This window comes from Odontesthes bonariensis, chromosome 6 (genome assembly GCF_027942865.1).
Source record: "Odontesthes bonariensis isolate fOdoBon6 chromosome 6, fOdoBon6.hap1, whole genome shotgun sequence".
NCBI lineage: Eukaryota > Metazoa > Chordata > Actinopteri > Atheriniformes > Atherinopsidae > Odontesthes > Odontesthes bonariensis.
Window position 1 is genome coordinate 8,610,955 of NC_134511.1, and position 26,181 is coordinate 8,637,135.

At 40.3% G+C, this 26,181-nt stretch overlaps 1 protein-coding gene across 1 annotated transcript in view; it reads right to left on the bottom strand.

The window, feature by feature from the left end:
• The window catches only part of antxr2a (ANTXR cell adhesion molecule 2a), an 82,897-nt gene extending 58,224 nt beyond the window's left edge, over window positions 1–24,673 (bottom strand). The window contains exons 1-10 of the mRNA XM_075467243.1: window positions 24,134–24,673; window positions 18,754–18,825; window positions 15,958–16,029; window positions 14,456–14,537; window positions 14,263–14,367; window positions 14,021–14,089; window positions 12,985–13,065; window positions 9,928–9,988; window positions 9,525–9,620; window positions 5,231–5,300 (exon numbers count right to left, since the gene is read on the bottom strand). Of these exons, the coding sequence (XP_075323358.1) occupies window positions 5,231–5,300; window positions 9,525–9,620; window positions 9,928–9,988; window positions 12,985–13,065; window positions 14,021–14,089; window positions 14,263–14,367; window positions 14,456–14,537; window positions 15,958–16,029; window positions 18,754–18,825; window positions 24,134–24,309 (884 nt within the window). The 5' untranslated portion in view covers window positions 24,310–24,673. The remainder of the gene's footprint in view (window positions 1–5,230; window positions 5,301–9,524; window positions 9,621–9,927; window positions 9,989–12,984; window positions 13,066–14,020; window positions 14,090–14,262; window positions 14,368–14,455; window positions 14,538–15,957; window positions 16,030–18,753; window positions 18,826–24,133) is intronic.
• Window positions 24,674–26,181: the final 1,508 nt, after the last annotated feature.

Consider the following 26,181-nt stretch of genomic DNA (forward strand, 5'->3'; position numbering starts at 1 on the left):
TGCGATACAGCTGGAGCGGCTGACAATGGTGACGCTAATGGCTTTTAAACTTCCCTTAAAGATCTGAAAATTGAGGAGGCTGAATAATTCACACCACGGCATATGTGAGGCCTGTCACTTGGCATTCAGGAGTCATCACTCTGCACAAGTTTGCAGGGCAGAAGTTGATAGAGGGGATGAGATTGTCAAATGAAGCCTCAAGACCAGATGGGAAATAGTGCTCAAGAGTCAGACATCGTCCATTTGGAAAGAGTGACATGCAATCTAAAAATGAACAGCCAATAAAACGAGCCGATGCTGGCGGGACAGGTGACAAAGGAAGCCGACATAGTTCGACCATAGTTGTGCTAATCATCTGTTGTCAGATTTACAAATATTTCGACCATGCTTGAAATGATTTGTATGACTTCTACAACTTGCTTGAGTTCCGTGACGTAATCCATCAAAGTGAACATCCATTACACAGAAAAGTTACATTACTGGACATCATTGGACAGCAGTGCAGTTTATCTTCAGAACTCTCTTTTTTGCTGATTGTACAAAAATCTAAAAAAAAGTTCCAACTACGCAACACAGATCACTCGTTCTAACTTTTAAGGGAAACATTGGTTTGTCTTCCCTAAAAAAGCTTTATTAGTACTTTTTACACCTTTAACTTAATGAAATGAGCAGCTGCTTTATGTTTCAGTGTCTTTGAAAGGCACACAGAAAGCAGCTGCTCATTTCATTCATTTAAAGGTGTAAAAAGTACTAATAAAGCCTTTTTAGGGCTTTCTACCCAGTTAGACGGAGCACATGCAGCTCGTGCTGAAAAAAGCTGTCCGTCTTTCAACCAGAAACAACAATACAGAAGCAACATTATCAGCTCTTTCATTTTTCTTCACAACTAAGTAATCTGAAGTGTGACGATATCTGCTTCTGATTGGCTCAACTCAAATCTCCACCAACCGACAGACCTAGTGTTCCTGCTAACTGTGAGCGCGTTCAGGGCTCACACTGTCAAACTGCTAAATGCACAAGGAGTCCTTAAACCATTATGCAACTTTTCCACACATCTGCAGACTTTCCAATGCACCCTGTAGTTTGTTGCAAAACTGCTCCACCTACAAAATGTACTCTTACCATGCATGGATGTTGTGGGGAAGAAATCTGCAGTCTGTGACTGACAGCATGTGGCTTTATGCTGTTTTTTTGAGTTTACTGGTTTCAAACTGGTCCTAAATTTTTCCCAATTCCTGATTGCATTAGCTCTAACATGGCACATATAGTCCAAGATATTGATAACATTAGCCACATTAGTCCGGCAATGTCTTCACACAAACCTTTTTTCTGCTATAGTGAGGACACTAATGTGAAATACAGAAGTATAACACTCAGTTTGCAGCCGTTCCAAAGTAAGATTTTGGCTCCCTGACATCCGAACATTCTTTTAATCTCATTGCCTGTAAATGCAGTGATAGAATGGTTGTTAATGAGGTTAAAAGAACAAACAAACAAATAAATAAAAGGCCATGCCGGGGGCTATGGCTGTACAGTTGTAACCCGACAGTGTCTCAGAAGTCCAGAAAGCTTGTAAAAATGCGACAGTTCTGAATGAAGGGCTGGAACTATTTCTCCCAGGACTCAGCATTTTGATGGGTTCACTCTGCTTTTTTCATTCTTGAAACATTCTTTTTCAATAGGCCTTTGCCATTTGAAGTAAACCCCTGATCACTTTTACCTACAGATTTTTTACGAGATGTCGGTGGAAGATCAGGACACATTTTCATTAAAAAATATTCTTAGACGAAGGAAAATAAGCTTTTCACTTCATCGAAAGAATTGGACTGCAGATTAACTGTATGAAGACAATCTCTTTGCAACCCTCAGTCAAACAGATCTGGTTCAAGCAAATCAATCCACATGGAACATGTCTGTGCCACAACAAGACAAGACAAGACTGCTCTATCACATACATCTTCATACCCCCCCGGAGCAGATGGGGTATTGCTGCTGTCGGACAGCCTGTTTAATTATTAACAAGCATTAGCATTAGCTACTGTACCTACTTCGTAATGCAGGTGCCCCCCCAAAGTTATTTTTTTCCTTCCATCGTAATTGTGAAAACACAGGTGAGGACATGCTGCTGCAAGACCACAGCCACTTAACCTCTCAATCGTGCCCCAGCAGGGTGTGCTAGGTCTCCTGATGGGGACACGCAGATGAAGGGGTGGTGGGGAGGGGGGCGTCAGCAGATGCCAGTGTTTCAGGCCTGGTGCCACAGCTGTCAGCACAGATGATGCCTCCAACATGAGTGCTCCTGCACAGCTCCACGACCAACAGGACACTGTGATTCCTGCACATCGGAGCGGGATGTGGAGCCGTGCGCTCGGGGTCCCGAGTAGGGCAAGAAGCTGCAGCTGAGAGGCAAAACTCAAGGGGCATCCGTTTCTGAAATATGTTACCCACCAATCCCCGTTTATGAGGTCAAAACAGAAACTCAAGCAGTGTTTTTTAGAGAAAGCCCCATGTGTGGGAGAACATGGCTACGAGGAGGAAACGGAGAGAAGGAATGTACGGTGAAATTGGTGTACGGCTGAGCAGAGCCGTGTTAAAGGAGCACCCTGTGCGCCGGTTGTGGCGATGGAGCAGAAGCGGACAGATGGATGGAGACGGAAGTTTCCATGCAGGTGGTCCAGGGTGCAGGGATTGTCAGTGCATGGTGAATTATTTAAATGGAGAGTGTGGAAAAGGGAATGGCTGCATCTGTCGCACATCCTTTTAGAGCCCCTCCAGCAGATGTGTTTACTCACCACACATACCAGCTAACTACTTAATGGGTCACCATCGGCAGCCAAGAGTTAATTAGGCAGGCCTTTTGCAAATGGAAGGCACGTAATGTCGGTGTCAGCTCAGGTCCGATCAGGGCGTAGGAACTGTGGCTTACAGATGTAGTTGCACGTTGCAAATTCTTTTTTTTTTTTTTTAACCGAATCCTTAAGAAAATGATTAAAAGACAAGATAATCATTTTCAAATGCCTCATTATTCAAAAGAAAATATCTTAATAAACGCAACGCAGGGCTTAGAAATGCATGTTCATTTTGTTTAGCAGAATGAACTGAAATCATTCCTGATTAAACTTTAACAAAAATAATGGCTGAAAATGTGTTTGTTCCAAATTCTCAAATGAGAGAATCAGATGGGTGTTCGTCTTTTATCCGATTTAATTTCATCTGCAGAAATGTGAAGGCACACTCACTGGTGTCTTGGAAGCACAGTTTTTTTCTCCATCTATTCTGTATTTTAACAGAAAGGAAGAAAAACCAATCAAATATTGTTTTTGTTTTTTCTTAGCGGGGACTAAAAGTAAAAATAAAAAAGCATTTCCTTTTTATCCAAAAATGCAATTCAGTTAAAAATAAAATGGTCCATGTGAGACTATACATGCTGTGGCAACAATGTACATTAACAACCTGTGTATGCGCTTATGCATCTGCCTTTATCCTCCGTTTAGTTAACGCCATGCCTCACTCATGTAATAAAGACCATGTATTTAATGGAAATCTGATGGACATTTCTGAGACAGCAAGCGGTGCATTAAACATACCCAAGAAAAAAAAAAAAAAAAAAAAAAAAAAAAAAAAAAAAATCAGGAACCAACAACATGAATGAGTGGTCTGACTGCTTTGCCCACATCCCTGCACATACCCACATTCTACTTTCAGCACTGTTGTCAGCTTCTGGCAAAAATAACATGTTATCATAAGCAGTTTGGATTTAAAAAATGGGCAGATTAACTGAGGTGAGGTTCAAGTTGATTTGGAGTAGTTACAGCATCGCCGTCATCATATGATTCATAATCTCTTTTAGAGCTCAAAGACCTTCAGGAGCCAGCAGCGCTCCTAATCATACATTTTTGATTGGATTGCAGTCAGCAAGGACATTAAAATCTGTTGTTCCATCTAGAATGCCTTAGCAATCATCTGTTATGGTTTGGGATTATAACAGATGCCGTTAAAAATCAACTCGGCAGCCTGGAATAAACGCATATTTGTACTGTTTTCACTCCTGTCTTTGTGGGTTGTAGTTGTATATATGCAGTGTTTTTCTGTCTGCACTGTTTACTGCGTCTTTATGATAGAGTCTTTAACATACAGCTGATTTATAGACTCAGGCGCCGTTTATTGCCAATAAAGAAAAACTGAGAAAAGCAAGGAGACTGAAACATATTGGCTAAACCTAAGAGCGGTATGGCTGATTTCAATTTAAAAAGGAAAGTCAACACACAGAGAGGAGCAGTGATAAGTCTGAAAAAAGCCGCCGATGGAAGAAAGGGGATGTAGGTGTAGGAAAAAAAAAAACATTTAAAAAAAGAGATGAGACTTTTGGCTGAGATAAGCTTCCTGATTCCTGCTAACTGCCGCTTTCCCGACACCACAATGCTTTTCTTCCCTTCAAAATTAAAATGAGAACGACCCAATTTATAGAACATATTAAATCTATTTCAACAGGTCCGTTTTATAAATGCCAATGTGATATCCGTCATTAAAATTTCACACCTCTCTCGTCAACTTGCCAAGATCATAGCCGACATACATCTAAAAACACTGACATCTCAGTTTTAAGAACATTTTAACACGTACTGTGCATAATCAGAACCATTCTTCACGCTTGTGTGTTTAACGTTTTCAGAACTTATTAAAGTTTGAGCTTTAATTGCATGATATCATTTAAAAAAACCAAACCACAACCACTTTTACTGCAAACAGCTGATCTCATGTTATGTTCTAATCATTTTGTTTAAAAATAAAAAAAGAATCGGCCCATCATAGTCATTTTTGCTCGTCTCCTTGTGAATCACTCATCAGAATTCTCTGAAATCCCCTTGATTTTGAGCATCTTCCCTCCAACTCTTTCTACTTCAATGACATAAAACTTAGATGAAGACATTTTTATTTGAGTCAGGCTTGAAAACAGCCAATTACAGCCCTCACCGTCACTAAATGGCGTTTAAATAACTAATGCAACGAACACAGATGGAATCTGTTAAAGGAAGAAGTCAAACAGGAGAACATCTAAGTTTCATCTGTAGTTGGAGTAAACGGGAGAACTAGCACATGTCACTGACAAATATGCGACAGAAGCATACAAATATTTAACTGTGAAGTCAATATTTTGACGATGTGAAGAAAAAAAACGCAGAATTCCAACAGAACTTCCCTCCAAGAAAACAAACCCCACTCTACTTACTGTCCAACCTCGTACAGCTTGGGAGCAGGACACAGCACATAGTCATTGCGCACAATGCTCGGCTTTTGATCTGGAAGAGCAACAAAAAAAATTAACTTAAAAAGGTATTACTGAAGCATGAACACCAGTCACATCAAATCTTCAACTGGAAATAGGACAAAAAAAAAAAAACAATTAGGGTCTTCTGCTGCACTCTTTGTTCAAAACCAGCTGCAATTATTTCAGTCAAAGTGAATGATTACAAAGTGAGCCGGTGAGTTTTAGGCTACTTTCTGACTTAGATGTGACTTAAGAGTTGGACAAAAAGGTTGCACATGCATTGACAATGTCAGTGTATGCTGGGCGGATGAACAAAAACAACACTGGAACCCACTTTCCAAAAAAACGACCTGTAAAACGGCAAAAAAAAGTCTTAATGCAAGCCTCTAAATACCTCAATACACAGTGAAACCCGAGGTTTATTGAGCAGATATGCAACAGTAAAATTATGATTTATGATTTGACCATAACCTTCAGAAAGCTCTTAGAACTGCTTAGTCTGAATGCGTCAAATGATGCTTCCTTGGTTAGATGATTCCTTCCAACTCACATCCTTCTTAGGCTAGGAAACACTCCCTCTGAGCATTTGTAAAAGAACACACAAAGGAAGAACCCTTACAAGTGTGTCAAAGGTCCCACCATCAATTACACTTTACACATTAAGCAGTTGAGAAACTGATGTGGTTTTCAATAGCCAGTAGCAGTTAGCTGCTATCTAACAGCCATTTAAATTGGCAGCTTATGCTTTGCAAGTCTTTGATGGAGGACATTAATATGCTACCACCTTACTTACATCTAAATCCATACTGTGCATGTATACAGAACTATCCTTAAAAAATTGAACTAATGAAGGACATAGTTTGATGATGATGTGATAGACGAGACGCTTCGTGAAGCAGCTCGAATTTCTTTAAATCGCTTCGGAATTTGACCAAAACATTTCCTTAAAAAAATAAATAAAAAATAAAAAAAATCACCCCTAAAACTGTGCCGAGTAAAAAAACACATAAACAGCGATAAGTAAAGAAGAAGAAAAATTTCCTTTTCATGTGTGCTAAAATGAAAGCAAAAATTAAAAAGCAGCTTTGAGAGACTGGGCATCGCAGCTTTGTAATCCCAACTAATCCCCTTAACATCTTTTTAAACTACTAAGTATTAGAAGTCATAGTCAAACATCATTACCAGCACAGTTCTGTCATATTTGTGCAGAATGAACCTTAATCTTGAGAGCACAATCAGCCAGCAGTCTTTATATGAACCCAGTGGCTTCTATTGGAAGGCCTTCATGAATCTCTGACAAACAAGAACTAACTAAGCAGCAGTTATTACTGTGAGTTTGATGTTTAACACAATTAAATTGGAGACAGGAACGTGCCGGAAAATAAAACAATTTAATATATTTGATATTTCAGAACTGGGAGTTGCATATGAATAGAAATAAAAATCAAAAGAGAAGGCACGGGTTCACAAAGGCAGCTACTGAGATCATTTATATTTCAGATTTTTTTTTTTTTCCTGTCTGTTTTTCTTATGCATAGGGCTCCAACTGGTTTGGTGATGGAGAAGACTGTAGCATCTGTTTCACATATGTGGCGTGTGTTCCATAGTTGCCATGATGCTTGTCCATAATTATAAGGTGCCCCACTGTTAAAAAGGTCTGGACTGAACACATGCAAAAGCCAATAAGGGAATAAATAGCCCCAAGTGGGCGAATGTGAGACAGCCTAAACTGAGAAAGGACTAACAGGAAGACATCTGCTAATGGCCACTTCCTGATTCAGACGAAGTTCATTTTTAAAAAGAAAAAAAATATGCTCAAGTATTTTAGTTGGGTTATAACGTTGAAAATCAAAAATAACTTGTCAAGGATAGAGTGTTGTCATTGGCAGTCGCCGATCCCACAGATCCCGCGGCCAAATGAGAGCTTTAAAAGATTGGCTTTGAGTGCCAAATCCCGTTTGCTTCCTGAAAAAGGATTTCTCAACAGAACAGACTGCAAGCTCAAAATAAGGAGCACAGTGACCCACATAGCCTCCTTTCTTCTGCTGAATTTAGATAACATAGATAAGGAGCAGCTGTAAGATAACAGCCATGTATGGATGAGGGTTTGTTCTGCTATATCCAACCTCAGAAGGTTTCACATCGCAGCAAGTGAAGGATCTGCATGACACTGACATTTAATTTAATAAAAGACAATTAGTCTCCATAGTTCCTTGTGAGAAATTCACAGATTTCACAGAAGCGGAAGAGGGTGGAGGTCTGTTACTGCAAGTTAACAAGTTTGTGTCTCCAAGGAAAACTTGAACTACCAGTGGCTGCAACACACGGATTCACTGAGCACAGTCTGCTGGGATTCAGTGGCCTATCGCAGATGCACATTATGCACGATTGTTGGATTCTCTAAACAAAAAAGAAGCTTTTATCCATTTTTCTTTTAGCTTTCAACTGAGAGACATTTGGAAGCCTTAGAGCATAAAGTGAGTTGTCCTAAAGTTTAGACAGAAGTCAGAACTTTATTTAACAAAAGATAGAGCAGAAGCACATGATGGTGCCATTCAGGAGAAATGACACTGCTTGCTTCAAACGTCCAGTTGTTGCTTCTTAAGAAAAAAAATCTGGTTTTATCATTCTGGCATCATTCAAGTCTCTTTTTTCATTTCATTTTAGAAAAAGAGGAACAATAACTCTTTTATTTGAGCATTTAACTTGTTATGGACTTCTGTGTCATTTTAACTAGCAAAGGACTTCTCTGGACATAATATTCCTGCCGTATATCTGATGATCTGGCTACATTGCAAGCCAGAAAACAATCAGATGGATGCTTATTTGGCCTGTTGTTGTTTTTTTTCCCCTTTTCCTTTTTAGCAGTTTTAGAACTGCACTTAAAGGATAAGACCGGTTTTTTGACATTGGGCCCTTGATTTCACATTATAACATGATGTTCTACTCACCCCTGCTTATTGTTGGTCATTTGGAGCTGTTCCGAAGATATTCGCGAGGCGTCTGGCTGCTCTCTTGAGATATTCGGCCATGAAACGGTTTCCTATGGGCAAGCTTATACAGGCACAAACTATGCTGTTTATAATTTATTAATTACTGTACACTAGCACTGATAACGTGGAGGTGCGTCGCTTACTTAAAAAAATCCGGGTTACTAATTTTGAATTTTAGCCGAATGAATAAATAGGCAGCAGGTCTGTGGGCTGTCTGTGGCAGTAGCACGACGAGGACGTCAGTAACACCCACTTTACGACAAAAAAAATCAAAATTACAGTAACCCGGATTTTTTTAAGTAAGCGACGCACCTCCACGTTATCAGTGCTAATGTACAGTAATTAATAAATTATAAACAGCATAGTTTGTGCCTGTATAAGCTTGCCCATAGGAAACCGTTTCATGGCCGAATATCTCAAGAGAGCAGCCAGACGCCTCTCGAATATCTTCGGAACAGCTCCAAATGTTCAACAACAAGCAGGGGTGAGTAGAACATCATGTTATAATGTGAAATCAAGGGCCCAATGTCAAAAAACCGGTCTTATCCTTTAAAGCTGCAGTCTGCAAGATTTGTTGTTTTCATACGTAAAGTCCTACTTTTTGGCATTTTAAGAGTTTACATGATCTATCAGAACGCTTGAAGTTGAAAACGGTGACCTCCGTAGTCGCAAAATGCAAGAAATGCTTATTTTTTTAACCGAAAAATAAAAAGTTATTCAACTTCCTGTCCCGCCCCTTCAAAACACATGAGAACTCGTGCACGTCTACGTGCACGCCAGATGCGCCTACACGACTCCTCATTCATCAACTCACCTGTCATTTGCGATCATGGAAGACACAGTAAGTAGAATAGCCCGAAATGAAGTTCAATAGTCCAGATAAATAAGCGTGGGGACGAGCCTACCTTGTATCGCGCGTGCACAATCGGTGATTGACAGGCAGCAGAGCCCAGCTCGTAAACCTGATTGGTTACCTTTTACCGGTCCGGTCTGCAATTTTGTAAACAAACCTGCTGGCTTTGGAGGGACCTAGTGGGACATATAGGGGACCTAGAGAACTCTTTTTTTTTTTGTATTGGGGTATTTAATGTACTACTTTCAGAATCCCCGGACAGTTCCAGGCATTATGCTTGAAAAAGAGTTGCAGACTGCAGCTTTAATGAACATTTTAAAATGCAATTCGAACCAGACTTGATCTTACAGTAGGTGAGACTTGGCTGTTTATATGTGAAATCAAATGATAATGCAGCGGCATCACTCACTGATGGTATGCTGCTCAACTATGAAGCTGCAGATGACGCCCGCATTGCTTCGTCCCAGGCTGAAACCGTTCCCTCTGACGACGATGTCAAAGGACTCTGTGGAATGTCAACACACAAAAGATAAGACTGGGAGGAACAGCTTTATTTAGTCAGTTTCCTCTTGAGTTTTCTCTGCACAGTCAAAGTTGGACAGAAAAGAAAAGAGTTCTCTGCTCTATAATCTTCCAAAGCGGACTCCTCCTCGTCACTCAGCTGATACAGCTGCTTAAAACTGAGATACGTTTGCAATATCTCCTGGAAAATTTCAGACTAAGTAAGCGTGAAGAAGAAAAGGGATTCTGCATGTAATAAAAGTGTCTGTGCAGTGCTCAGGGGACCGACGTCAGCAGGAGGATCTGCTTACCATTCACACAGACACTGGAGGGCTCCACTGTCAGGATCTCTGTGCACGATCGCTTCAGTATCTGGAGGATGAGAAAAGGTTGAAATGGGTACATTATTGCTTAGTGGCCAAGAATAAATACATCAAGTCCTGGCTGTTATCTTTTCTGTCAAGTTTAGAAAACAGATTAGGGTGCAACACCTGAGAAATGTCTCGCTCCTGATCGGGGCCTCGGCAGCTGAATATCAGCAGTGAGGAGAACAGGAGGTAAAACAGCAGCTGTGTCAGCCTTTATGGGAAAATTATGCAAGACTATTACTGTTCCTCAGTTCTATTAAAAACCTCCGGGATCCTGCATTATCATATAAAGAGGCCTGTGTGAGCCCACTGTCATAGAGGCGCACTTCCCACTATGATTCAATAAATCAACAAAGGAGAAACTATGCAAATCCCAGTTCGCAGTCAGTAAAAGGAAGCATATTAACTGCAATAGAGGACACTTGAACCTCTCATTCGACGTTGGAGGAAACTTCAATCTAGAAAGCGGAAGACAGAAACGTTGCCATCAACCTTATAAGAGATGATGGTTTGATACGGAATCGTTGAAAGGGGAAGGGGTTGGGTGACAGCTGGGAGGAAATGGATCTGCTGCTGTTCCCCTGTGACACTATTTTTCCTGTCTAATTACTTCCTTGGCAGTACCCAAGATAAAGTAGAAAAAAGGAAAATAAAACTGCCTGCCTAAGCTTGAAATTAAAGGAAGATCCTGGGAATGACACGGTTTTACCAATAAGTGTGGAGGCTGTTCGACTCTCCACGAAAGGTAATCTCCTACTTGGAAAAGTATCAATTACGATTAAATAAAGCAAATGCTTTAAGTACATTTTGGTGATTTAAGTATTCTGTCAGAGGTAGGGGGATCTACAAATAAGATGCAAGAGTGTTTTGGAGATATTACATTATAAGCTCTGAGTGCTGAGATTAGAGGCCTCCGCTTTTCATTTCTCCGGGATCTTGTGACAAACAATATTTACGGGCTGCAGTGGAAAGGCAAGGCAGTCGTCCAAATATATCCAAAGTCATCCACTTATCTCAGTCAGGGCTGAACTGGTCGGTGTTTCTGAAAGGATGAGGCTGATAAAGTCACAGAATGGAAATAATCGAGTGGAACATTTTACTAGGGCATTCTGTCACGCAAGAGCTTAAAGTCTGCTGTACTATAAAGGACACGAAACACAGCTTGTTGTGTTCAGCAGTTTAAGGATGTGAGCAACAACAATGTGACTGCATTACAATTTGGGATTTTCCCCAAAAGGCCTGCAGCTCAGATGACAAACGGGCAAACGCTGCACGGGGGGGAAAAAAATAAATGAATAAACTGGCTATCGTGGTCCAGAAAGCCAACATAGACGGTGAGTTTTGTCATTCTGGTCACAGAAACAGCGAGGCCCCTGCAGCAAAAGGCTCCACAGATGATCTCAAATCCTCACAATCCAACAGAGAAGCGATGAGGCCAACTAGTCAGGAATCCAGTATTACTAATCAGAGAGGAATGCTCCGCTTTTCATTTGCATGCTGAAAGCATCAATGTGCTCAGGGCCTCTCTGAGGGGACTGGATGGAAGGGGATGAGGCTTTTTCACTGTTGCCCTAGATGTTTTCATAAAGCATTTCATAAACACTTCAGGAAACGGCTGTCGTTCGTATAAATCTTCATATAAAACACTTACGAAACAAAACCGTGTGTATGCTCTGGTCTAGATTAACAAGAAACAGATTAGAAGCTACATTTCCTCTGGATATCACTAATAAAAAGCCCTCCTTTGGTCGAGCCTTTGGTCATATTGTCACATCACTTGCATCAAAAGCTGAATTCAAACACTCCTTAAATATAAATAAAACAAATAAAACATATTCCAGTATTTGTTGTGGTCAATCAAATATACTGTAGCCAAAATATCCAATAAGCATAACTCAAATTAGAATTCCCATGATCATATTTAGTGGTCAACAGCTGGAATTAAAGTAGATGATATATTCACGTATTTGTCATACATACATTTCCTGTTTAAATCTACCACAAATGAACAAATGAACAATGCCTTTGGCATGCATCCCTCCTCTTGTCAGATTTTAGATACATATTTACACGCCGGTCCCCTCATCGATCCCAGTTCACAGTTGTTTGCATCATACTGCAGAAAGGAGTCCCACCCCTTGGCTTTGTGTCCTTCCAGCTGCACGTCTAACAGCTCTGCTTAGTTTCGCTCGTTCTAAACACTGCTGGCCTTGTCGTCTGTGACACAGACGCAGGTCCAGCTCAGGTCGGTGTTTTGAGAGGCTGTGGGCTCAGATTCCGTGCGAAAATTTTTGCCATGCAAACCCCCGCCTTGGCTGACGGCAATCAACCTAAAAGCTGCAGCAAAATGGAAAGTAACACGACTTGGCTGGCAGAGGATGAGGAGGCTTCATGGGAAACTGCGTACTCACGCTTTGGAGGCACTACTCTGCGACATAACATTTATACTCTAAGAGGATGTGTTTACTGTATTATGCTGGATTTTATTATGTTTTTTTTTCATTTTTTTTTTATGTAAAGCAAAGAAATTAGCCATAATGAAGCGCTGCTGCTCTCGGAGTTTTGACGCACAATAAAAACAGTGAAATGGATGTCATATGGACAGCGAGGATCTGTGAAGCTGTTTCAGCGTGTAATTTGCAAACGAGTGGCAAAGACATTCCCTTCTCTGTCTACAAAATGAGGACATAATGGGTAGTTATTTCCACTGGCATTTTCCACACAGCTTAGCTTGATGTTCACAGATGCTTTGCTCTTATTTGTGAGAAGCTCCAATGAAAAAGCCAAATTACCCGCGCAGTTATCATCGAGAAAAGTTGAAGAAACAAATAGATTACAAATAAATAGTAAAACAACCTCTTATAAGTTACACTTTGGTGCCAAAGTATCTTTTTGTATCAAAAAGGCAGTTCTCTAAAACCTACTTGATTAACTCGGACATTATTAATGACACACACACACACACGGACAAACGGAGAAACAGAGAGACGGCAAACTTACAGAATTCACAATGCCTTTGAGCGCGTGGAAGCCATCTTTTACAGGAAACACATGGTCTTTGGTGTCCGCTATTTCAGCAAGCTGTTGGTATCATGAAAGAGGAGTAAACAAGGAGTACTGCTGATTTAACATTGCTTTCTTCTTTATCCGTTTTCCTCTTTATGAGTGAGCTCTGTCTTTCCTTTCATATCATGGGCAGGAGGAGACATAGCAGATGGCATGACTGTGGCAAACACTTTGCTCAAATGTTAAAAAAAAAAGAAAAAAAAAGGCTGCAGCACAAATTGAGAGCAATTTTGCCTTTGTTTTTGACTTGATAAGTGCTCATGGCAGGATGGTTAGGCAGGGTGGGGCAGGCCACAATGTTGGAAAAAAGAAAGCAAAACTACAGACATCACAGTTCAGATAGTTGGAGATCACTTCGAGATATGATAACAAAAAAAACTCTGCATGGTGTGAGTGTGTCCTTAAAAGAAAATCTGAGGAAACTGGACAAGTGGAAGGCCAAAAAAAAAAAAAACGATCTGTAGCAGATGAGCAGGATCTGAAAGTGATGTGGGAAATGGAAAATGACACAAGAAGGGCACTGAAAATCAGTGTGAGCCAACATCCAAAGAAGAGCTTTGGGATGTCCTTCAAGAAGCCTGGAGAACTATTCCTGAAGACTCCTTAAAGAAATGACAGAAAGCTCGTCTGAGAGGGTTCAGGCTGTGTTGGAGAATAAAGAAGCTCAGACCAGATATTAACTTTTAAGCTTGTTAGAATAGTACAAACTCTGTTGTTGTGTTACTTAGCCCTACTGCATTTCCATCTATGTTTCTATAAATAACCTGTTTCATGTTTTCCCTGCATTATACAAAGAAAGATGGGGATGCTAAAGACTTTTACATTTTTTTCCACACTGACAACAGCACTGATGTCATTTCCCTTTCTAAACACTCTTATAACATGCGAAATGTCATAATGACAGCGCACACATTCAGCAATGGGCCTCTCTGGTGTTGGATGCTGCAGATTAAAACTACAGCTCTCGTACCTGCTGCTCATCGAAGTCCTTCACACCCACACAGTAAACACGAGCGCCATATTTTCTCGCTTCATTAGCCTGCGGTGCAGATATAAGATGCATGGACGATGTGCAACAGGTTGGACATAAAAAAAAAGTAAAAAAAAAAAACACATTATGAATTAGGATACATGCAGGACATTAATTAAATAAACTGAGGAAAAGTCCAGTACTTGAACAAATGCCATAAATGATGTGCTCTGAATGCTCACCTCCTTGACGGTAAGTTCATGAACATAAATGTCAAGCTTCCCGTCTGTCAAAGCCAGGATGATGCTTGAGGACTGGGTCGACTGTTGTCCTATCTGATCCCGGGCCTTCAGTCAGAAATCAATTCAACACTTTATCAGATCTCAGCGACTGAACACAATAAAAAAATGGAAGAATCTGAGGCGGTAAACTGACCTTTTTGATTCCCTCATGCATGTATGTTTCACCTGTAGGGTTCACTTTACTCAGGCGCACCAGACCATCTTCGATCTTGTGTCTTAAGATACAGAACATATAAATGATTAGCATTTGGTATTGAAATTTAATTTTTCTTCCCCATCACCACAAAGAAAGACGCGTTAGCGCTTAATTTATAATAACTTGCATAGATCCTTGTAAGTAGCTACATGATGTGGTGAAATAATTGCTAAATACTCAGGAAACAGGAACAGAGAAGTTGACTTGGTTGTTCTGGGTGTATAAATAGCCCAGTGAGGCCATGACATATATCCTTGAACAGTTTTTCATTTAACCGATTAAAAAAAAAAAAAAAGGTTTTTGAACACAATACCACAGAAATAAATGAAAACTCTGACATGCTTGTCCTTTAGAAAGGGATCAGTTAGCAGCTGCTCTGTCTATCTTGATTGTAAAGTCTAATTATTATTTTTTGTACCAGACTCACATTCTGCAGGTTATCACAACACCGACTGACTGAAAGTTTGTGAACCCTTTAAAATTGCATTTCTTTTTGCATAAATATGACCCCAAAACATCACGTTTTCACAAAAAGAGAACTTAAGTCAACACTGAGCAAAACATTACACGATACGTATCAATTTATCAAGTGAGGTTAAAGATCCAATGTAACGTGCCTGTGAGCGGCATTAGTATGTGAACTTTGGTTTGAGTGTCTGCTCTGACTTAATGAAAATATTTCTGCTCACTGTTGATCATTCCTGCACATTATCTGAGTTTCCTCAGATGATAACTTGATACCGTCTGCTACTTTTCTAATGAGATAAAGGTCTAAACTTTGAGTTAACTATTCCAAAACATGAACTTGTCTTAGAAACTTCAGACTTGTGGGCTCAGAGTGATGAGGTTAAACTCATAAACATGTGTCTTGTTAGTTTCCTTTAAAATGTACCTAAATAGTTTAGAAAATAACTAAAATACTAACTATAATGAAAATATCAAGTCAAAAATCATGTCCCAATCATTTAATTCTTTATATAGTTGTGTGGAATTCTTCAGTCTTCTATGCAGAAGTGTAACAGTAAAAAATAAACACAATGCAACGTTGTGTCAATCATATCTGCACAATCACTTTCTGTTCCACTTTTAGGAACAAATTCAAGTTTCTCTGTCTTCTCTGCACAAAGCGCTTCATTACGAACAACGCAAAGAATCCGCGGGCGCAGAATCTAACGACAGGTTAGTGCAGAGTAAATGCAAATGAAAAACGGATACTGATGTTGCTCAATCTGCTCTAAAAATTCTCACCGACACATCTTTTAAGTTTTAAACTGAAAAGAACTGAGCCATGAGAACAACTTTAACTGTCAGTATGACATCTTGTTGAGTTAGAATTTTAATATTCACGTAAAATAACTGCGAGCCGTGAATTGTTCTCCAGGATAGTTGCCAATAAAGCTTATGATCGGAAACAGTGGCATGAATTCAGGGTTCCTTACTTGTCTCCAGTCAGAGGCAGCAGGACATCTGCTTTGGCCGAGAAAACGATGAATGAAACTCTCATACTCGGGCTGCAAAGCAAAACACAAGTCAGAAGGAATAATTTCAGTAACTAAGAAAAAAAGAAAAATCTACATTGGTGCAGATCTGACTTTAATCTACGTGCCCATTTCAGAGAACCACATCAAAGTCCTGACTACATTTTAAGTTTTCCTTTTTCCTAAACATCATCACTCCCATCTGTCACCCTCTTCATCAGAAAAATCGCCCTCACAGCAAAACATGTGAAACGCTTACAACATCCAGTGAGGAGTCAGTGGAAGTGACAGATTTATTTAAAGCCTCTTCATGAGTTGCGTTCTGTTAAAGAGAATGAAAAACGAACGCATAATCAAGCAAACAGAAGGAGCTCTTTTAATGTCAACTAATATTAGTGTGTGACTTAAAGCAGCTTCAGCGGAACTGAAACAGAAACATGCTGTGTTGATAATGAGTCACACAAACATCCTGCAGGAAATTACATACATTTTAATTTGATATATATATATATATATATATATATATATATATATATATATATATATATTCTGTACCTGTGACTTTCTGAGGGTGGCAACTGATGCCGGATACTCTGATGTGGCGCTGACCACAGGGTCTGCTGTTAGTTTAGATTTCTATCCCTCTGCTTTATCGGAGGGCTCATAGATGTTAACACATTTCTTTCTTTACAAACACAGGTGGTTTCAGCGTAAATACCCGGCTTAAATTTGTGAAAACTAGACAAACACAGACGAATATAGAGAGCGACTCCCTGTGCAAAAACTTCACTGCCTTTCCACTGCAGCCCCCCATTGGGAGTAAAATTGGATGCTACATGAAAACATCCAAAGCGAATGACAGCACTGTACCTATGTTTGGGTTTCAACACTAAAAAAAACATATATATTCTTTTAAATCCATTAATTCTTTTAATGCAGATTTTTCTGTTTACAAAATCCTTTTTACTTGAATTTCCTCCCTGAAGAGGATGCTTTCATTCACATGCAGACTAGTAGGCACAGCAACCATAAAAGTGGTAGCATTTGATGCTGGTTACAGATTCCTGGTTCTTTATGGTGGATTAAAAAAAAAAAAGTTGTATTAGGAACTACTTAATTCTTTATTTCTCATGTATCAAGTTGTGGCAAAGTGATGGGTGCAAAAAATATGACAAAAGGATGTTTTTTTTCTTTAATTCTAGTTAACAACACAAAGAGATGGTTGAACCGGCCGGAAGCAGCCAGTAATTAAATGAGGAAGACTTGTGAAATACAAATAAATAAGTGTAGGAATAGTCTCCAGACTAGAGAGAAGGAAAGTACCAAATTAAGCAATATTTTGGGTAGGTACTTGCATGGATATGCTCGGTAACTTCCCAACTCTACCACAGAGTGCACACAGATGCCATCCCACGGAGCAAGTGAAACTTTAGATAATTAAGCACACAAGTGTTTCCTTCAGAAGTGTGAAGCCTTCAGAGCATAAGGAGAGGTGCTGATATTTCTCACCCACGTGACACAGTCGCGATCCTCCCCCACAAACATAGCACAATCTTTAAGCCAGATTTGGCAGAGGAGCGGTAACAACCGTATCCGTCCGTATCCTGTCTGCAAGTTCCACAGTCATATGTGGACTAAAAACTAACCGCGTTCAAGTCACCGGTGGAAATCGTGGGTGGCGTCTTAAAGTCAAACTTTAGGTTTTCAGTTGACTTTTATATGTTAAATGAAATATTTTCTATTACTAAGAAAGACTTGGGCTAAATAGGCACTGATGCCAATGCCAAGGACAAATCAGAGGGTGGTGGAGGGTTTTGTATCCCTTTGAAAAGGAGGGGGGTGATGAGATAGTCCAGTTTTGCTCCACATGGCGGAACAGAAGTGCTCTTGGTGAGCGAGCATTGTTTAGCAGATTGTCCTTGTCGCCTTCCAGTGTTCTTTTGCTTTACTGTACATTGTCTGCCTGTCAGCCGTTCTGTGGTGGAAGCAGGGGATAAGTGTGGAGCCGGACCCCCCCGGTGCAAATGGCCATTCTCACAGCCCAGAAGACTGCTCCTCTCTGCCACCCACTCCCACCTGGTGCCTTTGCTATTTTCTTCAACCAACCACTTCATTCTGGCTGGGTCGCTACCGTCTGTACTGTGCTGGCAAGCGCCGTTTGACTCAAACATTATGCAAGCTGAATGTTTCAAGCCCATATCTTCTGCTTTGTCTCTTTATTAATTAAGGGCGAAAAGGATGCCGTGGAATGTGCAAAATGATAGTTGAAAAAAAAAAAAAAACAGGTGGGAAGTCCTTCAAATCTGTTCAGACAGAAAATAATGACGTCAGCGGCTGAATTAAAGCTATTTATGACATAAAACTAAAGTTGATGTCAAACAGATGTCACCTACGGGAATTCAGTCAAAAGTTCTCCATCTTCCAAATGTACAGGCCTTTGTTTAAATCTCCTGTTGTCACTTTCTTTTGCACTTGGAAGGCGAGTTCGTGTATTTACTGTGTACCGTGGTTTTAGCTGAATGTTACCCGATTTGATTTGAAGTGCCTTGAGATGACACTTGTTGTAATTTGGCACAATATGAATAAAACTGAATTGAACTGATCAAAATCTTTTTTTGTCATTGCAAGCCCTCACTCTATTGGCATGGTTAAAAAAACTTTTCCTTTCTTTTATCAAGATAAAATCAATTATGACGCTTGATGATTTACATTTCCGAAGAAAATGTACGATTCTTACACGAGTGACTTTGTACTTGCCTCACAAATCGGTCAGTAAGGTTCTTCACGAAGGAGTGAATCTCACCCCAGTCAGTGGCGACGCTTCCAGATCTGAAACAAGAATACAACAGTCAGCTCACAGCCCATCGGTGCCAGCAGACTGTGTGCTGGGTGGCAAAATACTGTACAGTATTTGTGCTTTGTGCAACAGCCACAGTTGGACATTAACACCAGCCACATGCTGGATAATTGTACTGATAAGTCTGTGTACTTGCAGCCACCTCAGCTGTTAAAAAATGTTCACAGATCTGTCTTTCTACAAATCTACTTGGCTGTTTGAGTTTAAGTTTACTTGCCAAAAGAAAGACAGAAAAACTCACTATGACGACTGGTTTTATAAACAGGAAATCGTCAGACATGGGCGGAGGTTTCCTGACACAGTCAAACGCTACAAGAATACATAAAGGAACTCAATCTAGGGAAAGGTGGCAGAACTTTTTTTTTCTCATTAAATCTAATTAGAAGATAATAATTGACCAAAAAAAAAAAAAAAAAGTCACTGCCACCAAAGCAGTGTGTGTCGGGAGGGTGTCAACCTATAGCCCTTGGCCCCTCTCACCCCTCAATAATTCAATCTGACCGTGAACGCAGTGTGTAAAATGTGCCCTTGCTGTAACGACAAAGAGGTAATTAAACCAATAATTACAATTCTATGTATGCACGGAGAACATAAAACAGCGGAGTTTCACCATTAGGAACCTCGTCATTAATGCCACCTCTTTCTCCACCCTTCAGCCGAAAGACAAGGTCGCACGGTGAAGGTAAAGGTAAAGGAAAAGCACACGAATCTGGGGTGTCAGCTGAATTAACAGATGTTAAATGTGGTTAAGTGTTGGTGGAACAGTTAAACAGGTCAAAGGTTTGAGTTTTAGACCTAGTGACCCCTGATTGGTACTTTGGCTGACGCTGTATACCTTTGGGATTATGGAAATCGTGGTATAAGTCATCATGAAAGTACCATTTAATTTAGCAGTTGCAAACAGTTGCATTTGTACAGTGTATGGATTCTGATATGAAAGCTAACCATCATCGGATTACTAGATTTATAGAAATCATTCAACAATCACACATCTGTAGATGGAATTATTTATATGCCATAATGGGGCGTTTTATTGGAACCACGTGGTTGCTCATCCCATACCTGAACCAGCAGGAGAAATGTGGATGTGAAAGGTGAAAACTTGTTGCTCCTTTATCACCTCCACTGAGGTGTATTCCCACCCGGACCTCAGGCCAGTGACCTGCACATCAGACTGGGCTTGTGCTGCAGGGCACAAACGCCTTCAGCAAGGTCGTGCTGTTGGCAGGGTTTCTTTGTTCCTCCACAAAGGCAAAGGCCAAGGCAGATGTTTGTGATTGTTCGCAAGTATTTGCTTGAAGTATTTGTTGAGAAGACTGGGCAAAAACTACAAAGTCAAATTTTCATGAAACTCGGTAGTTGAAGTTTTGGCAAAAGAAGAACTGATTTAATCTGGTGCAGATCAGAATCCCTTTGTTTGTTTGTTAAAAGGATTCTTTAAAACATTATGAGTGGATTTGCATGATATTTTTTCACCAGATGCCAGGCACGACCTTTACAAACGTGCATTATTCGGCTGCTCTTGTGTGAAGTGTGAACTCAAATGCCCTAGAGTAAAACCTTTGAGCAGGCACCCAGCTCATGCAAAATAGCAGGGGGCACAAAATGCCAAACTATGCACGCATTTGACTAGAAACAGTAAAGACAACTGCTGCAAGTCAGCTTTATCAGAAGGATCAGGAAGTCCAGCAGAGTTAGTTTATCTGCACGTACAGACTAAACTAACAAAGTGTACAAAAACACTTGGATCATCCTGTAATTTTACAATTTAGATGCGGGTGGGATAGTTTGACAATGGATCAGAGGAGGACCAGTGGTACAACTCAACAGTCCCATACAATGGCACGTTTCCAAACCAGGGGATTCAAAACCGTTGCTGTTAAGGCTGTGAACTCCTAACCTTATACTGGAGGCCTTTCTGCATGACGCTGCTGCAGCACAGCAGCACAGCAGCACAGCAGCACAGCAGCACAGCGCTTTGCTGAACTGACTGAATCTGGCTCTGAAGTCTCTGTACGTCTGATGTGTGAAGCGGTACCGGCTGTAGGAGAGAGGCCTTTACTGAAAACAGGAAGTGGTTCAGAACCCAAATCTGTTCCAAATAAAGCTGCATGTGTGACACGCCACATTCAGAGACTCAGTGGGCTTCAGTGTGGTGATACGAGCAGACTAAAAAGGTCACATGATGATCTGTTAAGAGTCAAAACTCCAACTAGTTGATCTTGTTGAATGAATAGGATGAACTGGTTGGGTCGAGTTTTGTAATGAAGAAACCTTTTTAACTCTTTTATTTGTCGTTTGTCGTCATCATGTTTAAACATGATAGTACACTGGAACAATTGTGGTACCTTCAACATTTTTTATGCACCTTGGAAGGGTTTGATTGAAATGGAAGAATTCAATAAAAAAGATCCTTTAAATATTCTTTTGTTTTTATTAATACGCTCAGTGGAAGAGCTGTGACATGATGGACATTTTACTCACAAACAATCAGCTCTTTTTGCTTCTAGATGAAAAAAATAAATAAATAAATAGCGTGGCCAAAACTCACTGCAACAACAAAACAGTCACAATTAATGGGACTGAATAAGAAACCTAAAGACCGCCCACCATTTTTCTCTCATTTAAAGCGACGTGTTTGTTCTGGTCTTCTTCCTCGTTGTACCGTTTCTGCAGCGACTTCTCTGCATATGCTCCCTAATATATTTGCTCCAACTAAATTCATGGAAACATACTTAATGCACATTTTATATTCGGTGACATTTAAAAAATGAGCTTGAAATTCATTTGACAGCTAGATGTAAACTCAGATACAGGCGGCGAGTTCTTAGTAAGGGGAATTAACTGTGGACAAACCCAGAGACCAACGACGCTCCTTCAACACAGCATGGTTACAGTGCGGTAAACCTTTGTCATGGATGGGGTTAAAAAGAAGTCATGGGAAGGCTTGTGCGGTTCCTTCAGCTTTGACATGGGGTTATGCATCAATTGAGGAAGTGTGGTTTATCGTACCTGACATTTCTGCAGCACATTTTCGAAAGTGCGCCACAGCATTGCAAAACTTTTGAAAGCTCTTCCTGCAGCTTTCTGAGCAGGCCCTGCAAAGCTCGTCTCCCGAAATCCTCAGAAAAATAAACTGCAAGTTGGCAGTGCATCCGCCTGGACATTTTGCCTGTTTTTTTTCTAAGCACATCTGCCACATCTGCATACCGATTTCATTTTCTGCACTGCAGAAAAAATAAAAACAGGGACCGCCTCTTTAACTTACTGTTGCTCTTAATTCTAATTGACTTAAACTAATGTCTGCCTGGTTATAGAGGAGACTAAAACACTGTGGGGCAACTATTCAACTTGCATGGAAGATATCATCGGTCATACCGGGTTTTGCAGCTCACTCTGTGGACTATTATCTTACACATATCCAGAACTCTTGCAGTGTTGTGTCTGTTTTCTATGTGAACTGTGAAAAACAAATCAGAAATTGAACAAAGCTTGAAATGAAGCACATTGACAGCTGCCCGGTAAAATGACAGTAGGATGAGGTGTGCTCAGCAGCTCCAGGTAAGTAAAACTAGTTTGGAAACTCAGTTTGAATGAGACGTCACACTGGAACATGTGACCCATCGGATTCTGGTCGGACACACACATTGGGTGGTGAGGTTTTTGCATAGATTCGACAGAAAATGGTGCACTGCAAAGTCACGAACTAAGAATTACACCAATACGTGACTGTCACACATCTCATTACGAAACCGTGGGCTCCGTCGCTCTTCCTTTGCTTTGCTGTCACAAGAGCATTCACATGAGCCAACATCAACGCACAGTTCATCCAAAAGGGTCTGTACAGGCCGCTCACGTTCCACCCCAAATGGGATGCCAATGCTGAAGCAGGCAAAATAATTCAACTTTACAAAACAGAGTTACTATTGTTTTAAATATGCCTGCAGAGTACTGTTCAAAAGGCATCCATGATGTTTGTGTGTTTTGCTTCCATGAAGCCAAAACATTCTTGTTAGTTTTTAAAGTGGTCTTGAGCAATAGCTGTCCAGGCTTTCTTAAAGTCGTTGAATGTTTTTCTTTGTACGCTCACTGCTTCCTCACTCATTTTCAGTCCAGTCCTTGTACCTGATCATTTTCAGAAGAAAATGTCTTTTTATGTTTCTCAGGCCACACAACGCTGACTTAGGCACCTAACTCAAGGGATGAACCAGCGTTGTGTCTATACATCACAGACAACTAAGCCAGTATCAGGCCTAAAAACTATCTACAGCAGATGAACAGGATCTTAAAGTGTTGTTCTTAAGAAATGAGAAAAGAAAATCCAGCAAAGACCTGAGAGATGCATCTGGACCTTCAGCTGATCCATCTGCTGTTCACTGAGGCCTCATCACAAATGGGCTCCATGGAAGGGTGGCTGTCAAGAAGCCGTTCTTAAGGAAGGGAAACAGGGAGAAAAGGCTGAGCTGTGCCAAAGGACACAAGAAGTGGGCTGAAAATCAGTGGCAGCAGGTCTGATGGAGGGATGAATCCTCCCCAGAAGCCGGACAAAGGACAACAAAAGGCAGCCGACATCCAAAGAAGAGCTTTGGGATGTCCTTCAAGAAGCCTGGAGAACTATTCCTGAAGACTCCTTAAAGAAATGACAGAAAGCTCGTCTGAGAGGGTTCAGGCTGTGATGGAGGATAAAAGAGCTCAGAGCAGATATTCACTTTCAGGCTTGTTACAATTGTACAAACTCTGTTTCTGTATCTTACCTATTTCACACCTATTTCCTGTTTTTCTTACAATATACATAAAGAAATGAAGGGTGTATTGAGCCACCCTTAAGTCTTGAGCACTCCATGCTGTTGCACATGTTGGCCATGAGTGTCAACATATTTTGGGTTACTTAATGGTGTCAAAGAACTCGTTTTAATAATAAAAGAAAGAAAGAAAAAAAGCTAAGACTTAATATTTAGGAGAAAAGATAAATAAATATGTTATACTCTTAGAAATGAATGGGTCACAGGCAACATTGTGTCACACGTGCGACAGAGTGCACGCTCCCCCGCCCAAACGGTTCCATCCCACCCTTGGACAACTTTAACTTACTCATTTCTCTAAATGCAACAGTTTTTAACAACAACAAAAAAAATAAATAAATAACTTATTTTGCCACGTTACACCGTGTTTTGAGTAGAGCTGTAACTTTGCTGCCATTTTCGGCTTCAGGCTGACCCGACTCCAATCTGCAACCAAAGTTTGCCAACTTTCTTTCTTTCCTTCTTTCTTTTGACTTACTTGTCTAAAACAAAGTACAGGTCGTAAGCTCCGTGGCAGGACGCCTGCTCTGCCCGGCAAGACGTCGCAAAAAACAGACCCAGGAGGACCACAGCGACCGCCGCCGAACTCCATCGACTTTTTCCGTGAAGAAGTTTCTCCTCCGCGGTGAAATACCGTGACAACTTGTCCAACATTGTTGCCACAAAAAAAAAAAAAAAAAAATATCCGTATGAAGTTAAGTCTCGTGGAGAAAACAAACAATAACCTTCCCAGACTGTGGAGACGGTATGCAGCAGCGACAGCAGCTACATGTCAGAGTTCCTTCCAAACAATGAAGTTCACCGACTGAACTGCAAAATAAAGGAAACCACCGCTTCGTCGTCAGCAGTTGTTAGTTTCTACATCTTCCTGACTCACTGTTTACTCACTCACATCCTCAATAAAACTACACCTGGCTCCTCATGTCCCCCTAACTCACATTGCCTCTAACTTATTTCTTATTCTCCTAATAAATATCCAGTCTGGAGAAAAGTTAGGCCATCTTCAGGTGCCCGCAGAAAGCTCGTAATTCTGAGCTCCACAGGTGTAACTTTTCCCTGTTGTCACCATATGAGTCATAAACATCTTGCTTGTGTTAAGTCTCGTCAATCTACTGGCATACATCTTTGTTCTGCATTAAACTCTACATGGTATAAATGGTTTAAATGGTATTACACTAGAATACCATTTAAATTGCTTGTTTGCTCTTTGCTTTTCATACCACTTTTATTTCTTTTCCACATCTCACAGGTAAAAAAAAACATTTCTGTGTCTATGCATGAAATATCTTTTAACTTATCTGGACTGTTGCTTGTTTTTAAATTCATTTAAATTATTTCATTTGTTTCTCTTTATATTCTTTTATGTATTTTTAATGCTTCTTCCACTCCCTGCTGCAATGCTTTTATTTTACGTAAAGCGCTTTGAATTGTTTGTACATGAAATGCGCTGTACAAATAAATTTGATTTGATTTGATTTGATAAATATTGGTATTAGAAATACATACAAGTTATTTTTTAAAGATTTAGAATTTCCCACAGAAAACATGCAAACAACTTTTACAATTTGGTGTTTTTAATTGATTCCACCACCAAATAGTTTATACAAAAGAATCTCAAACGTAATGTCTGTTAGTCATTATGAAATGATGATTGACAGAAATTGCTGGGAAACTCTTCATTCTTTAAAGTGTTCGTGAAGGCATTTCAGAGTGAATCACTGCATGCAAAACCTCCTTCAACATCCCAGTTATCACATGATGTAGAAAAAAAAAAAACTTTGAAGAACTGACGCACACAAACATGATACCAGAACACTCATTTTACTTCAAAAATAAAGTTTTTTCTTTCTTTTTTTAACCACCTGATTGGAAACTCGTGTTTTCTTTACTTATATAGTCAAATAAATGTGTGGCTGTTGGGTGAGTCACACAGTTTAAACAAGATAAAGCCTAAAGAAAAAACTGCTTCACAGTTGATGGATCCCTTAACTGTTCAGCAGTCTCTGTTTGAATCTGTTTCTGTTCTAAATACATTATCCTAAAGGCCTAAACCACGTACTCGTGGGTTGTTAACGTTTGCTTAACATTGCTTAGGATCCCAATATTCCTATATCACCCGAAGGCTACCTCATCAGTCTTTAGTCCAGTGCGCATGCCCATGGCGGAACCAGCTGAGTTCCCACAGCACGCACCCAACATCTGTATCAGTTTATATAAAAAATGACATATATAAATAATGGAATGGTGTAAAAACTGTGGAAACCTGCAAGTTGGGGCAGATCAATACTCTGACGAACTGCTTATGAATGCAGCAAAAAAACAAACAGAAACATTTTTGCTTGGAGCCTCAAAACCACATGTTTTCTGTTAATATCTGGCCAGCAAACAACAAAACCTCCTGCCGTACAACAGGGATCAACAGACAAAGGGGGATCTCTGACACGGACCTATCATCACTACTTCCCTTGTTTTTCCACTATTTCGAAGTAGCTGTGATTCATTGTAACTGAACACGTCTCACAAGCT